This window comes from Symphalangus syndactylus, chromosome 15 (genome assembly GCF_028878055.3).
Source record: "Symphalangus syndactylus isolate Jambi chromosome 15, NHGRI_mSymSyn1-v2.1_pri, whole genome shotgun sequence".
In the NCBI taxonomy this organism is placed as follows: domain Eukaryota; kingdom Metazoa; phylum Chordata; class Mammalia; order Primates; family Hylobatidae; genus Symphalangus; species Symphalangus syndactylus.
This window is the reverse complement of record NC_072437.2, coordinates 100698116-100714741: the sequence shown is the minus strand read 5'-3', so window position 1 is coordinate 100714741 and position 16626 is coordinate 100698116. Positions and strand designations below refer to the sequence as shown.

The 16626-nt window shown below is 37.9% G+C and overlaps 2 protein-coding genes across 11 annotated transcripts in view; one reads left to right on the top strand and one right to left on the bottom strand.

Moving 5' to 3' along the window:
• The window catches only part of NBEA (neurobeachin), a 731576-nt gene that overhangs the window by 187860 nt on the left and 527090 nt on the right, over positions 1-16626 (bottom strand). For 7 of the 10 annotated variants that reach the window (XM_055244143.2, XM_055244145.2, XM_063619313.1 and 4 more), the window contains one exon: positions 14649-14785. In XM_055244143.2, coding sequence (XP_055100118.2) covers positions 14649-14785 — 137 coding nt within the window. Of the gene's footprint in view, positions 1-10300; positions 10319-10377; positions 10986-14648; positions 14786-14960; positions 15187-16626 lie in introns of those variants that run through there. The other 3 variants (XM_063619315.1, XM_063619316.1, XM_055244149.2) reach the window with 3 other exon arrangements.
• Positions 10977-12529, top strand: MAB21L1 (mab-21 like 1). Its single transcript, XM_055244150.2, has one exon. It carries the CDS (start codon positions 11050-11052, stop codon positions 12127-12129), a length of 1080 nt encoding a protein of 359 aa, XP_055100125.1. The 5' UTR covers positions 10977-11049; the 3' UTR covers positions 12130-12529.

Below are 16626 nucleotides of genomic sequence, written 5' to 3'. Positions count from 1 at the left end.
TCTATATAAGTACTAATAGAATTCTACTAATAAGTACATAAAATACATAGTCTTATAATCATATGTATCATTGAAAAATTTTCCTCACATTTTAGTACCTATACCAAAGAAAAATTTACTACAGAATAAAAACAACTGGCATTGGCATAGCTTTCTTGGAAATGACTGCACTTAAATTCATGATCAAAGGAAGTTTTCAGTGTATCTTGAGCTGAAAAACAATATTGTGGGCTGTATAGCTCACTGATATTACATAGTAAAACTATGATATGGAGAAACCTTTATAAAAGAAAAGTATATAAATATTTCACTCAAGTAATTATTGAAATAATTGCTTCTCCTCATTACATTTATAAAGGTATATCCCATTAACCTTAAGTTTTACAATGAAGTGGTTATCTAGGTGAATTAGTCCAATTTGATATTCAGTAAATAGTACATATCTTTCCTAAATAGTTTCTCCCAATGTGATAGATCAATACATTATCCTTATAAAATTAAAATTTATAACATAAAAAGTATCTCAGTATTTACCTATTTAAAAGCATCCTATAAAGAATCCTATCTTTAAAACTCATCAGTTATATTCTTTATGTAAATGCAAGCCTGTAGGTTTCTTTTCAGAATAACATTTATATCCTAGTAGTAGTTTCTATGGATTATATCTGGCTACGGACATACGTAGTCTAGAAGCTGTAGTGCTGATGGCAGCCACAGTCAGACAGACCTGGCTCTGCAATTACCTGTGTGACCCTGGTAAGATGCAACCTTTCTAAACCTCAGTCTCTTTATTTGTAAATGGGAGCTAATATTTGTTGTGAAGATTAAATAGATTAAATATTGGTCCCTGTTCCTTGTCACCCATCTTTCCCAGCTCAGAATTATTTTAAGTATCAAATGAATTAATGGATATAAATCCTTTGTAAATTGAAAAGAATGTTGCAATTGTAAAGCATTGTCTCATTTAATAGGTAATTTATCCCTCTGAATTACATTATGGTTAATGATGTTCATTATTGTTTTGAATAATCCATGTAAGTATAGGTTCTGTAATATGATAATTTCTATAGAACAAATTAATAACTTAAAAGATCATATTTGAAAATACCCAGAGAAAACAATCATTAGCAACAATTATTCTCTAAATCATTTTGGAATAACTAAGTTTTAATGACATAATATAACTATTGGCTTGGGACAGGCTAGGCTTGTACAAGCAGTGGGAGAATTGAGGCTTTACCATTCATTCAGGTGAAGAGAAGAACATATTTTCCCTCAAAATTTCATCAGCCTATTTTTTAGACCAAACAATCTGGAGAATTTTCTCAATTACCTATTACCTGATTTATATGCAGAGTTCAAATACACACTCTAAAGTGGTTGTGAAGTATGTCTTACCCAGAGTTTCTTATTTAAGAATATTATAGCACTCAAGGGTAAAACACTGTAAATCATACAAATACTGGAAAATTTTAAAAGTGTTATTTGATATTATTCTGATTTTTGTTTTTAAAGATACAGATATTGAAACCATCACAGCTGATCAGTTCATTCTGACATGAGTTTAAAAGGTTAAGTTACTATCTGAAGGAAGGTAATCTGGTTGCCTTTCACAGCAGCCTGCAAGCTCTGCAATCTGCAGAGAGAGGGGCATTTGTCATCATTAGCTGAGCTGTGACAGCTGGCACCCAGGGTGTCCCAGAATCAAGAAGTGGCAGAGACACTCTTGGTTTAGGTTGCCATTAAGTATAGTAGGTTTCTTGAGGATCAAGTATATTTTACGAAAAGCTTTGTGATGTAACTAACAGTAGTGAACATATTTGAATTTTCCATAACATGGATAATACAATGATAGCACATAATTAGCAGGTTGCCTCTAGACAACAAGATGCCAGATTATAGTATGAATAAACATCTACTGCCTGCCACTTAGAGAGGTAGAATCGTTTTCAGTACCCTAGCAGCTCCAGCAGAGTGGTTTTTTCAGGGCTGGGTGATTAATTAAGTATATTGAAGGAAATAGGTTAAAGATGGAGAGGATAGTTCTCAGATATATTTTAAATTTGGTTGTAAATAATGCATAACTCCCCAAGAATTAGCTAAACTGTACACACCCAATATAGCACCCATCTTTTTTTCATAATATGAATATGAAAATTTAAGTAATTCATATAGATGCAGTCTTCCAATTGGCTGAAGTGTATGTAATTGGTAATATGTATTTAAAAATATTCCTTGGCAAAAGTTCAAAATCAAAATCTTACCAAATGGGTGCTACTATGAGTCTGAAACAGTTGTGGTAAGTATATCTAGAAAAGAAGTTTTAAAAGTTTAAAATGTTATAAATATGTCTTTTAGATCTTAATGTAAAACTATTTATCAAAAGAACGTTTAAATTATACAGGTTGATCAGACTTTTGAAAATTTAGAATACCACCACCCCTCTAAAGTCATCGGTGTTGGAAACATAATCAATAACACGGGGTTTTATATTATTATGTAAACTAGTTTTCCACAAATAAAACTAATTTTTGTGTTAATGTAAAATCTATGCAAATACATGCAGTCATTTATCAGGAAAGCTGACAAGCATTCCATATTGGAGGGGAAATGAAACTGCCTCAAGAATAGAGGCAATTAATTATTTCTGTATTTTTTCTTCTTCTGTCTTGAGGCACAAAAGTTATCCATCCAGTTAAAACAGCAAATGAAATAAAGAGATTTTTTTTTTTATTTAAACACATATGGCTTTTGCCTGCAATACTGATCACCACAAGGTCTACAGATGCCCGTGGCTAAATTGTACACTGGCAGATGCACACAGGGGAAAACTGTGCTAATGCAGCGTGGAAAGCAAAACAAATGAAGAACTGAAATTGCTAGTAAAAAACAAAACACAAAACATCCCACATTTTTCCCCCTGATGAGTTATACATTTTGTTTATCAAATACAGGTTAAGGTTGCAAAAAATTTAAACTTGGACTTTTGCAAAAAAGTAAAAAATAATTTTAAATTAGTGAGGGTCTACATATACATATATACACACATACATATTAATGTAGGTAAATATTTAAGTAATTTTTTTCTATGGACTAAATGGCTAGCAACAAACTTCTCAATTTCGTAATTAAAAGCTTATGACATTCAAAGTTGACGTAGTATATGTGACTGAATACATGCTGTTGGAATTTCCCGTGTTATTTTAAAAATCCATTTAGGTACAGTCTCTTCAGGTATTATCAAAAACTGTTAAGTGTTATTATGAGACAATCTTGCGGATGTGGATATTACTTCTCGGTGGCAACAAGAATCCAATATTTAGTAGTTGTTTCCTTTTAACAGATTAATACGGAAAATGTATAGAGGCCAATTCAATCTTTTACTATCTTAAACACTGGTGTTTTTTTGTGTGTGTGTGTCTGTACACAGCCTGCATGCATGGGCTATTTTGCAAACCATAAAAACAGTGTATTTCCTAAAGATGGTTTGAGATTATTAAGAAAGCAATAACTTCTTTCTTAATAGGCCTGTAAGCATGCATAACATTAAAATTTCTATTGTAACTGCCAAATAAAAATATAAAACAGAAAGGATTTAAATAATTTGTATATCTTGGGGGAAGAAATAAAAGACTAGTTCTACTATTCCAGGTTGTAAAAAGGCAAAATATTTGAAAGAGCATCATTATCAATGTCTTCACTCTTATAATTTAATAATTCTTGGTTTAGAGTATTTGTAACCATCTAAATTTACATAATAATGTATATTTACACAAAATTAGGATAATGTATATTTATACACATGTCCCAAGAATGTGCATATATTAAGTAATATTAGATCTAATAAACTCTTTAGAATCAATTCCTACCACTCAAAGAGAAGGTTAATTTACTGAAAATGTAAAGTAAAAATATTGAGAAATCTTGACATTTCTTTCTCTAGTGCCATAAAGCTAGAAACATTACAAACATGCCTCAAATGTTGCTAACTTAGATGAGAAACCCATTCTTTCTTGCATATTTTGATGTGTAAACCGTAAATCAGATTCATAAATCTAACACATATATCCATGTTAGCTACTAAATATTAGGAGTTTCTTTGAAAAATGAATCTTCTACCAAGTATTAAGTTGTCACATACATGAAAATTAAACAACTTGACATAAAATAAAAATTATAAACATATTGCTTATATATCTGAAATATTATTTTATACTTTGCCTGTGTCAGTGTTTTTTGATTAAAACTTGTCTTTAATTGGAAGCATGACAAGATAGTAAATTCTAGGGGAAATAAATAACGGTGTTACAGTCTAAAGATATTTTGATATAAAACTAAAACACCCAGACATTTATACATTAATCATAAAATTTCCAAATAAAAATAATGAAATAAGGGCATGAAGAAACATTTTTGTGGTAATAGAAATGTTCTATCTACATGTATGGTAGAGCTTCTATCATGGTATACATTTGTCAGAATTCATAGAATGGCACAATCATATGGAAAAATCATGGAATACTACTGTATGCAAATTACACATCGACAAATCTAACTTAAAAAAATAAATTTCACAGAAAAACGAAGGTATACATTTTATTTCACTAGGTTCCCACTTTTTTTTTTTTTTTAGTCAGGAACGCTACACCTTACAAACTATGCTGTTCATGCTTCTAATTTGATTGGGATTTTAGATAATAAAATGGATGAGGATATGTGAATGTAAAAGTATTAACTATTCATTAGTATTACTTTAGACTTGATATTTTTGACAAATCATTATATGAAAAAGTGTGATTTCAAGAAATAGTACATATTGGTGTACTAAAATGTATATTATTACAACAGTGAAAATAATGAAACGTAATTGGAAATCAAATATTATATAGGTATTATATTCTCAGTTATCTCTATACTTATATGTAAAGATATAAAGAAAATTTATATTTATAAACTAACTTCCTTTTTCTATAAACCATTTATTTTACTGCACATAATATACATGATAAAAGGTAATTGTTTTCTATTTGATGTAATTACCCTTTTAAATTATTACTCCAGTTACTGATCATTAAAAAAATAAATCTTACTTTAGAAGAATTACTTTGCTTATTAAAAAATAAGCTCCAAAACTATAAATTAAAAATAGGAAAGGTTAGTTTAGACATGTAATCACTGGAAGTTCATTATCTATGTACCATATTCTAGTCTCAAGGTCATGTTGAATATTTTCAGTGGCTTAATCACATACAGTATGAAACAGTAATGAGAGCAATGCAGTCCTGGATGACCTAGTATAGATGTAGGGATTAACAGACACTAATCGATTCTGATTCCCTTGTTTTCTCTAAATGCAATAAAAATGTAGCATATTAAGAATACTAAAGATGTAGCCATATACACAAATGTATGTAAATTCATGTATATAAAATCATACATACATTTGTGTATATGTTACAGGTGAGGAAATACCTAATTTTCATACATTCATATAGAAAAGAATCATGTGAGCCCATTTATCCTGTCTGAATATTTCTATAATATCACAAGAAAATTATAAGCTGAAATCTAACAAAAAGATTTTAGTTTTATTAGAAAGATAATAGTAACTTTCTGAAGGGTTTGTGAGAAATTAGACTATTGGAATCCATATTTCCTACATAATATTCAATAAATGAATGACTAACTTCATTGTCCTTAAATGTTTGGAAAAGGTTAGAGATCACAATTTATGCCGAACAATAAAAAATTCTTTAGGTTGATAACCTCCCTTCCCCCATTTTTTTTTCAGTTTACAGATACAACTGAAAACATCCTGTACCTCTGTGTACACATGCAAATGAAGTGAGGAAACAGAGACAATTATGAAAATAAGCCAGGCTTTAAATTTCTTTTTCTACCAAAAGAAAAGTTTTGGCTAGTTATCCAGTATTACTCTAAATCTGCAAATCAAGCAGTGGTGGTCAATTCTTACAAGTATACTGCCAACTTCCATTTTTAATCTCAAAATTTTCTTTTCAAAAACCTATTAATACCAATATCAAGTTTATTAAGCAACACTGTAGAGAAAAAAAGTACTCTTCACTACAAATGTGACTATATGATTGTGAACGAGGGTGACGAAGAAAACTGAGGCGAAGGCCTTCATCAGTCAAGTGAAGAATAAACAATTTTAAAAAATTAACCATGATTCTCAAAATGTTCTAGTTGAAGAAATAAAATAGGGTCTAAATTGTGCAAACGGTGACCTCAGTCCTCTGCTTGACTTTGAAATAAATCTGATATTAAAAATGAAATAATTACTTTAAGAAATCACTGAAACCTTGAAAGGTTTCAAGCTATTTTTTGTCTCAAGTGTTCTTATACCAGGAATCACACAGGAAGAAAGGTATAGATGCCATCAAATTAGATTACCAGAAAAACTCTCTCTATTTTACTTTATTTAATGTGACACATAAAGAAAACCCTGCACAAATATCTGTCTTTAATTTCTCTAGTGTAAAAAAAGAAATATATTGTGTCTGGCAGAATGAAACACTTGAAATAGCCTGGGTGCATTTAAAAAAAAAGAAGGGGGAAAGAAATCAGATGTCTACAATGAGCCTTCAAAGCCACTCCAGCAGTAGGGATAAATAATGTAATAAACTCAACTTCATATTCTTTTTATCTCCCCAGTGTAATAAGCACATATTAAAAAAATAAAACTTTAAATTCATGAATACTTGTGAATAGACTAGCAGCTAGCAGATAATGAAAATACACCAAACAATATCTATATAAGCACTTAACATGTATGTGCATATCCTTTAACAGATAACTTTTTTCCAGATGAAAGGTTATAATTGCTGAGATTTCTGAACATGCAATTCAAATTAGGTTTTTTTTCTAAAACAAAGAAATCTTGCATTCTTGTATTTCTCAACATAACAGAGTTTTTCTTTAAGCTTAATAATGACACTATTTATGAATTACTTTGTATATCCCATATAAGTAAGCAGGTCTACAGAAGTGGAGACAAGTTATTTAGGAAATAGTACTTGAGGAAAAGTTGTTTTGCCATTGTTATTTCGAACGCTTCGAAGTGTTAAGGATCACAATATTTAATTATTTTATATTCACTAATACTACTAACATTTATGATAATGGTGTGCTATGTCCTTTTTTTTTTTTTTTTTTTTTTTTTTCCTAACTGGTACATTTTAACTCAAGCCTGCCTCATAAACTAAGTAAATGCAATGTAAAAGTCAGTTAGGCATTAAAATTCTAAATACCATTCAATATAAGCATTTCAAACTATCATTAAATCATGAGATTCTTGAGATGTTTTCTACTTCAATTAGGCCAGTTTTCAATTATCATTCTATTATTAGCTCATGTCAAAGATGTCTGCATGCATACCACTAGAAAACAATGAAGTATTTACATCCTAAAGCATGACACACACACAATTTTATTCTAGTAGCACTGAGTATATTTATAACAAAAAATATTGCAAGACTGGTATAACTGGAGTTTTTAAAAAAACTTTTCACATTAATACATAAATGTATATTAAGCCATCTCTATGTGCTGCATAATCATTTGACATAACTAGTTTAATAGGTCAAATGATATATTTTTTAAATTTACTGAAAAATAGTTAAATAAATACATCCCCCAAGCCTAGATTGAAATCGGCTGAACTGCACAAAAATATACTGTTATTTGTAATCCCTCTCTATAGGTCATTTCCATAAAAAAATTTCGGGGATGGAAAACACACTTCTCCGAATAGCTTAATTCTCGCTTCAACAATGAGGGGCGTCTAAGATCACTGAAAGGATTCAGCTACAGAAGGCAATTCATTTCACGTGTTCAGTGTAATAGAAAATCACTGTGTTGCGGCAACAAGCAGTACTTGCACTAGAGTATTATTCATTCCAGGGCGCCCAGTTCACCCACAGTGATAATCGCGGACGGGTGAATCCTATGTTATGTAAATCACCTTCAGCTCCGTGTGTGAGGGGTGCTTAAGGAAGCAGCTTAGAAAACACAGTCCTGGCGTCCTTGAAACTAAATGACTTCACTTTCCTGAACACTCTAGCTCTAACGAGTTTCCTAGTACACCTTTTCTCACCATCCATTTTTCTTTCTCAGAGTGCAAATCGTTAGTGAAAAGGCGCTGGTTGCACCAATTAGTTTGCACAAAGTGCTTCGGCGTTTAGCTTCGCTTTAACCCAATTAAGCTGCACAGTGAGCCCCGAAGATGCGCCACCTGCGCGCCTGGCTCCAGCCAGGCCCGGCCGGCGTCCCTCGCAGGCCCGCGTCCTTCCCATTGGACCCACTCAGGGTCCCCCGAACAGCCCCGGGGCCTCCCCGTCCTCGGCTGTCTCACGTCCTTGACAACCAGGGGTGTTCTGCAGGTGGCCCAAGAAGGCAAGGGGCGAGGTCTTGGGGCAAGCATCTCTGGCCTGAACCCAAGGGAGAGAACGCAGCGCGCAGGGGCCCGCGGCGGGGGCTTGGCTGCGACCACACCTGGGCCGGACGTGGGCGGTCCAGGCTGAGGGGTGCGTGGGCAGAGCGTGGTCTGGAGCAGACGTGGAGAGTAAGCCAGGACACCAAGTAAGGTTTTCAAATAAGCTCACGCACAAATAAAGCGTAGCGATCTTGAGCCCAGAGAGGAAAGTAGGAGGGCACGGGAATGCGGAGCAGCGAGAGAGAGGCTGCGAGCGGACGGCACAGGGCCACCCGCGCCGGGGGAGGGCAGAAAGCAGCGTTTCCCCAGAGACCACTGCACATCCTCGCCGTCGTGGCTGCAGGTTCTCTGATGCGTCTCCCCTCCAACTGCCAAAAGGTAGTAGTGCATTCACCCGCGACGACGGCAAAGCGGGGAGGGGCTTTTTGGGTGTTCCCAGACCCTGCTCCTAAGGGGATTGAAGGTTCTTGGGAAATAGAGTAGATGGGCGCCACGCACCCCAATGTATACTATTTTCAGCTAAATTGGAATCTATCACTGTTGGATAGGGAGAAATTAAATAATAGGTGGTTTTGTGATGCTGTACCTGTGCAAAACAAAACACACAAACAAAAATCAACAGCTAAAGTAGCAAGTGGGAGCCCTGAAGAAGATCTTGTTAAAAGTGGCTCTGAAAGTGCCTACAAACCTGTTACCGGGAGTTACAGGATTTGACGGGAAATATTCTTAACTGGAAAGACGTGGCATCTAAATTAAAGGTAGACAATTAAAAAATCCACCTAGGTTTAAAAACCACGACATAACCACTAAGTAGTATTTCTTTAGTTTCCCGTACTTTGAGGACACAACTGGACCACCAACTAGGAAAAAAAAAAATTCCTCCTCCTGTTTCCAGGTTCCAAAATTCAGAAATGAAATGATTCATTTCATTTTTGTTTCCAAAATGATGTTTAAATCCAAAAAAACCCCCCAGATAACTGCAAGTTAATTTTCTTTGAAAATGTTAACCATTTTCCCTTAATTAAATCACACGAAATATATAAAATTAGAAGTCTACTGCCAGGTCACCACTTAAGGACACTTAGGAGATATATCCTTAATTATACATCTATAAACAAGCCAGAAACCCCAAACCTTCAGTTTTTTGGGATAGTTATCTGTGAGAAAGCTTGATCTCTATGCTCTTACCTGAATTTTACGTACTAAAATACAGGTCACTATGAAATAACGCTAAAGTACTCTGTCCATCCCAGAGAAAATTTATTTTTCAAATGTTTCTATAAGTGCATATATAGCTTTGTGTCCTGCTTGTAACGCTGGGCAAGTCCACCAAAGTGCAAAGACTGCAGCTGGTGGGGCAGAGGGATATACCAAATATTTTTTAAACATCCTAACTTAAACGGGGGTAGAACATGTAACGCACTCAGCAATAATTTTCAGATTCAACAAATGCAAAAAAGGAAAAAACATAAGTAAAAAAAGAGCATACTACCTCCATAACGTTTCAAAAAATCATTTTAACATATAGGAACATCCAGAATGAGAAAATTACACAGGTACTCCTCCATCTAAAGCCAACTTCCATATGCCAGTAGTCTGCATGAAAGAACAAACTTTCAACCTGCATTTAAGAAGACCCCAAGGATTAACAGACGTTAATTATCTTACTCTAAATGCAAGTTAGTGATTTTGTTTTAGAAAACCCCGTCTAGATCACTAATTGATGGATGCCCATTAATACACCTGTATTTGCATTTCAGCGGTAAAAAGACAAGCAGGTTTTCGGCACAGAAGAGAGCCGCTTTGCCAAGTCTTTTCAAAACGTCAATATGCTTCAAGTAATACCAAAGCTGAGAGATTCCTCTTGATTTCCAAACTGTCTAGGTGGCCTGGGTGGTTTTCTGCCGGCAGCAGCCTCCTACCTTTAGTTTGTGTGCCTATATCCATGAGGGGGGATTAATTAGCCGGGTTGGAGCTGAAGGAGGCAGTCGTGACGAGCCCAGTGGCGATTGGCCGCCCGCCTGCCTGGCCCTGCCTTTATAATTTCCACACGAGTGCATCTGGGCTCTTAGACAAACCAACAGCAGCTTCTTCTGACATATACACACGCACACTCACCCCGGACACACTCTCAGCACACTTTTCCTCCATTTGATTAACAGTGCTGCACACACAATGATTACGGGAAAGCGTAAATAAATACGGAAAGGGGTGCTTATTTTGACTACTGGAAGAGCTTTGCTGGGTCTCAGCGCAACTTTTGTTTTTTATTCCTGAGAAGGTGATCTCTCCATGCAGTTCTCTCACACAAGGATTCTTTAAAAGAGGAGGAGAGGCAAGGAGAGGGGGGAGGACAATCTTTCACTTTAAGAACGGCTGGGCTCAAAGATAAAAGGAAGGGAAAAGCAGCAGCAGCAGCAGCAGCAGCAGCAGCAGGGAAACCAACGCTGCAGCACTTCCGAAAGGCATTTTTGATCCATTTCTGAGTGCTGCGGCCCGTTTCTCCACCGAAGTTGGCTCCAGCTCTAGCAGCCGCATTGGATCCCACAGCTTACTGCGAGACTCCGGTGTACAATCCGGATCTCTGCCCCAACATGATTGCGGCCCAGGCCAAGCTGGTCTACCATCTGAATAAATACTACAACGAAAAATGCCAAGCCAGGAAAGCTGCCATTGCCAAAACTATCCGGGAAGTCTGCAAAGTAGTTTCCGACGTACTGAAGGAAGTGGAAGTGCAGGAGCCGCGGTTCATCAGCTCTCTCAACGAGATGGACAATCGCTACGAGGGCCTCGAGGTCATCTCCCCCACCGAATTTGAAGTGGTGCTTTATCTCAACCAAATGGGGGTGTTCAACTTTGTGGACGATGGCTCACTGCCCGGCTGCGCGGTGCTGAAGTTGAGCGACGGGCGCAAGAGGAGCATGTCCCTCTGGGTGGAATTCATTACCGCCTCCGGCTACCTCTCGGCGCGCAAAATCCGCTCCAGGTTTCAGACGCTGGTGGCTCAAGCAGTAGACAAATGTAGCTACCGGGATGTGGTAAAGATGGTGGCAGACACCAGTGAAGTGAAACTGAGAATCCGGGATAGGTACGTGGTGCAGATCACGCCGGCCTTTAAATGCACCGGGATCTGGCCGAGGAGTGCTGCCCACTGGCCACTTCCCCACATCCCCTGGCCGGGACCCAACCGGGTGGCGGAGGTCAAGGCGGAAGGTTTCAATCTCTTGTCCAAGGAGTGCCACTCCCTGGCCGGCAAGCAGAGCTCGGCGGAGAGCGACGCCTGGGTGCTGCAGTTCGCGGAGGCAGAGAACAGACTGCAGATGGGGGGCTGCAGGAAGAAGTGCCTCTCCATCCTCAAAACCTTAAGGGATCGCCACCTTGAACTGCCCGGCCAGCCCTTGAACAATTACCATATGAAGACTCTGGTTTCCTACGAGTGTGAAAAGCATCCCCGAGAGTCGGACTGGGACGAGTCTTGCCTGGGTGATCGGCTGAACGGGATTTTGCTGCAACTTATCTCCTGCCTGCAGTGCCGGCGGTGTCCCCACTACTTTCTACCGAACTTAGATCTGTTTCAAGGCAAACCTCACTCAGCTCTGGAAAACGCTGCCAAACAAACGTGGCGACTGGCAAGAGAGATCCTGACCAACCCGAAAAGTTTGGAAAAACTTTAGAGGATGATTTAATCAAGAGCCGAAATTATTACCCTTCTCAAAGTCCTTATTAAGTGTAAACTTCTGTTCAATTCCTAATATTCCACTCCGCAGTGCAAACAATCTCTTCCTTTAAAAAGGAATAATAATACAATATTTAAACATCATCTCACCCACCCCCACAAGGGGAGAAAAAGTAGGGGAAGCGGATGGAGAAAAACCCAAAGCCACTAGTATTAGAAGACTTCTTTCCACATGATTTCCTATCTCCCTTGAAAAGTACACCGTAACACTCCGTAAACAGCCCAGCTGTGATGCAAGACCGCGACGAACACTCTGCCTAACTATCAAAGGATTATAGCAATCCTGGTGATTTAGGTGCATCTGTCTGTGAGTAAACACGATTTGGATATGCCATCTGAAAGAAACTGTAATGTATATTTTGATTTGTAACAAATATTGTGATCTCACATTGTCTTTGAAAGTGTGGATGTTGGTGTTTTGTGATTTGGTGAACAGAACTTAAATTGCCGTTCTGGATACTTCCAGACATTTTCCACTAACAAAGATACCATTTAAAGGTAGATTTCCTCCTGGTACTTTTATCTGTCTTTGAAAGTGTCTGAACTTTAAAAAGTTTACATTTTGTTTCAAATATTGCTTGTTCTATTTCTAACATTCCATAAATATACTTGAAATGTTATTTAAATATATTCAAAGAAATTTGAATTCAGCTTATATAATAACGCTTGAATATCTGAATTATATATTTGAAAAATGCACTTGAAATACACTGGATAATTACTTTTGTGATTTAGATTTTAATTTGTTGCTGGTTTTTATTTAATTAGATGCTAATAAATGAAGTAAAATAAAAGTTGTTGTGTCTCACTTTAAATTGTTTCCTATCACAAGATGTAATGCTGCATTTTGAAAATCAAACCCACTTGAATATCTTAAACATTTTGAGAAATATGCTAATGAAATCCTTAAAAATAAAACATTGGAGAAAAGGTCTTTCTGTATAGGTCCATAAGATAACAATCTACTCTCAGTCTCTAACTTACTTGTAAGACAATTCCTCTCTACAACAGACACAACTGAAATCTACCCTTGAAAGCTTGCTCTTCTTGTAGCATTTTTGATAATATAAGAAAAAAAGTCTATCATGACAGTAGAGATGACTGAGTTAAAAATCTGACTAATTCAGAGGAAATGAACTTAACAAAGTCATAATGAAACTTTGAAAATTGTGTATGAAAACTAATAAAACGATCCTTTCTGACCAGTATATTTTATGTCAAACCTTATTTTATGTAATAAGGGTTCCATTAGCAGAATAAATTCATTAGAAATTCAGCATTTCCTTTTGACTTCATGGGGCAAGCTAATAAGAGGATAAACACAAAATTTAAGTTATTTTTAAAATAAAATACAGTGCATTCAAGCTCATTTTAAAAACTACATTTGGAGCTGGAAGTAAAAGAAGTCCCATGGCTATTCTTGGAATAGTTTAGTAGTCAACAAGTGCTGAAAAGGCTGATCACCTATGGGCCTTAAGTTAGTTAATTCAGGTGATGGTAAATTTTTGGATTTCAGCTCTAGTCTACAAATACTATTTTATAACATTTTATTTCAATATCTAAATTAAAAACAAGTTCTGGATCTGTGGGAGCATTTGTCTTTAACTATTTTAGAATAACTGCCTCTGAAAATAAAGGAAGATCTTTGCAAAATGATGCTAGAATTTCTAGCATGACACTTCATGCTCTTGAATTCTTAACCCCAGAATAGAAGTTTGCAAATTGCACAGTAACATGAAAGTTAAAACATTAGAATAGATCTCAGAAAATGCTGAGAAAGAGCTACTCTAATACTCTGGTGTTTAAAATCTACACAATAACATTTAATAAATATGCATTTAAATGGTCCAAATATGTATTTTCTGGCATTATGCCCAAAGAATACAATATTTAAACATCTGAGTGCTAGCATACATATTTAAAATCAAAGCTCAGAGAATCAGTTGCTTTTCTCTTAAATCCACATATAAAACCCATTCTTATTTCAGGAGATGGACAAAATGGGTGTACTAATGGAGATTAATTTATACCTAAATGGCTCTCCCCCCAGTTTCCTTATAACTTTTCAATAATCACATTACAATATAAAGTTTTGAAAATTAAAAGTGATCTTAATAAGAAATTTCTGAAGACCTTTTGTATTCAGCCTCAGAGCCTGAGATTCTGGGCCCCAGGGACTTGGGAGCAATTGGCTTAACTACCAAATCTGCCCAAGTGCAAACAAAGGCACTCACAGAAAGACTGTTAAAATGTACATGCTCTGGTAATACGGGATTTAAATTCATTAATATATTCTTCAATTCCATAAAGAGAACATGCTATTTCATTCACTTTATTTTCTATGAGAAAGAGGAGAATGTGCTCCCCTCCTCCACCATCAGGTAAAACCAAACAAAATTGAAAACCACTTCCTGCCACAAAGCCACCAATACTGTACATGGAATCGCTTTAACTCACTTTCGTGTCGATCTTCTTGAAGGCAGAATCATCCTCATCTACCTCGAAGTAGATTTCTGTCGTGGTGATGGAGAGAGTCCCCTTGGCCACCACCACGGGAGCGATGAGCTGGGCAGGGGTGCTGAGAACCACAGGGCCTGCAAGGCAAGGACAAGGGAAGTCAGGCTGAGCCCCTGTGGCCCTTCCTGCTCCCTCCCAGAAAGGTACCAGAGGTTTTTATTGGTAAGGATGCACTAGAAAAAATGGTGCCTGTATTATGCGGCAAACTCTTTTTTCACGTAAGGTAAAGACTACTTAGCTTTTATACATTACCTTATAACGAGACTAGAGAGAAAAAACGGTATGAAAACCCAGGAGGTCAGGATACCGAATAACGCTCAATTTCCATCTAGAAATCCTACATGGTTGGTGAGGGGCTGCCATTAACCTACTTAAAAGTGCAGAACGGACAAATGCCCCAATTCTCCATTGAGTATCACTGGCTTTTCTAGAGACCCTAGGCAGTCCAGCACTGCCCCCAAGACCAGCCATCGCGCGAAGCCGTTCCACTCAGCAGCGGCGCTCCCCAAGGAGAGGCGAGAGGACGAGAAGGGGGCAAGGATCTAAATGATAAATTCCGCTGTTCTGAGGGGTTTGCCTCTTGCAGGAAGATTAATCTAATATCGGTCTCCTAAGGCGCGCTACACACACACACACGCGTGCATACGGACATTACATAAAGCTCTTATGTAGAAAAGAACGAAAATCTTAGTCATTTTCTCACAGAGAATATATCAAAAGTGATGAACATGCAAGACGCTTGAACAAAACGATTCTCAAAAAACCGTGCGAAAGTGCTACTTCTCAACTTTGGAAACTACAGAAACAGCTTCACTAAAAGGGCCTGCCAGGGTGCTTGCTTCGAATTCCCTCAGTCTGTTAAGGTTGAAAATCACGAATTACGCGTATAGAATATGAATTCAAATGGGATATTACCCAAATGTTTCCTGTAAAGTCTCCCCAAAGGGAGACATTCTTCGCAATCCTAGATTTGAAATACGATATAACGTTATACATAACGTGGGGATCCGATATAACTATTCATTTGTAGGTTGCAAGGGCGCATCATAATCCCTTCCACTTCTCTCCAATGCATACAGTCAAATGCGTCACAACAACAGTCGGAGAAAGGCAATAAAAAGTTAGGTTCCCCGCGGCCGCTAGGCCTCGGCCCTCCGGGCGGAGATCCCCCGCGCCGACACCGCCCTCGGCCCCCGCCGGGCCGGGCTCGGGAGACGCTGCCAAGTTGGCTTTCCCTGGCGCGGCACACACCCAATCTGCGACCGTCCTGCACAAAGCCAGGCCGTTCCCGAGGCTGCGGGAACACAGAGGGTCGGGCTGGCTTCTGTCGCGATTACAAGGGGGTGGCTGAGGAGCAAACTGTGACAGTGTCAGCTTTCAGCCCTGTGGGGACTGCCCGGGCCAGACCCACGCACAGCCGTGTCTTTCATTTCACTGCTCTCGATCCCCCGATGAGCCCCCGGGGCTCGCGGACTCTGGGCCTCGGCCTCTGCCCAGCCAAGTCGGGGTCCACCTCGGTTGCACAAGGTTTTTCTTTGGAAAGGGAGAGGCAGTCGATCTGAAGCACCACTTTAAAGGCTCATCAATCTTAATCTAGGTTGCTCAAGTAATTACGCCCGAATCTCTTGTACGATTACAAGTGGATTTGGGTTTCTATTCCCCAGGCCCTCCTTTGTGTTTATTGGAGGGTCTGTGCGCGCGCTTGGCGGCGCCTCCTGCCTCCCGCGCCCTCCTCCGAATCCTCCAACGCTCGGGCCGGTTCGAACCGCTCCCTTAACCCTTAAGCAACCAGGGCGCTCCCTTGGATGCCACTTTTCCTATCTTCTCTCGGAAGAAATCTATGCGGTTTACTCTTGATTGGGGCAAGGTGAGAAAGGTGATTTGGTTGACACTGGAAACAAAGTTATACATTGTTGGG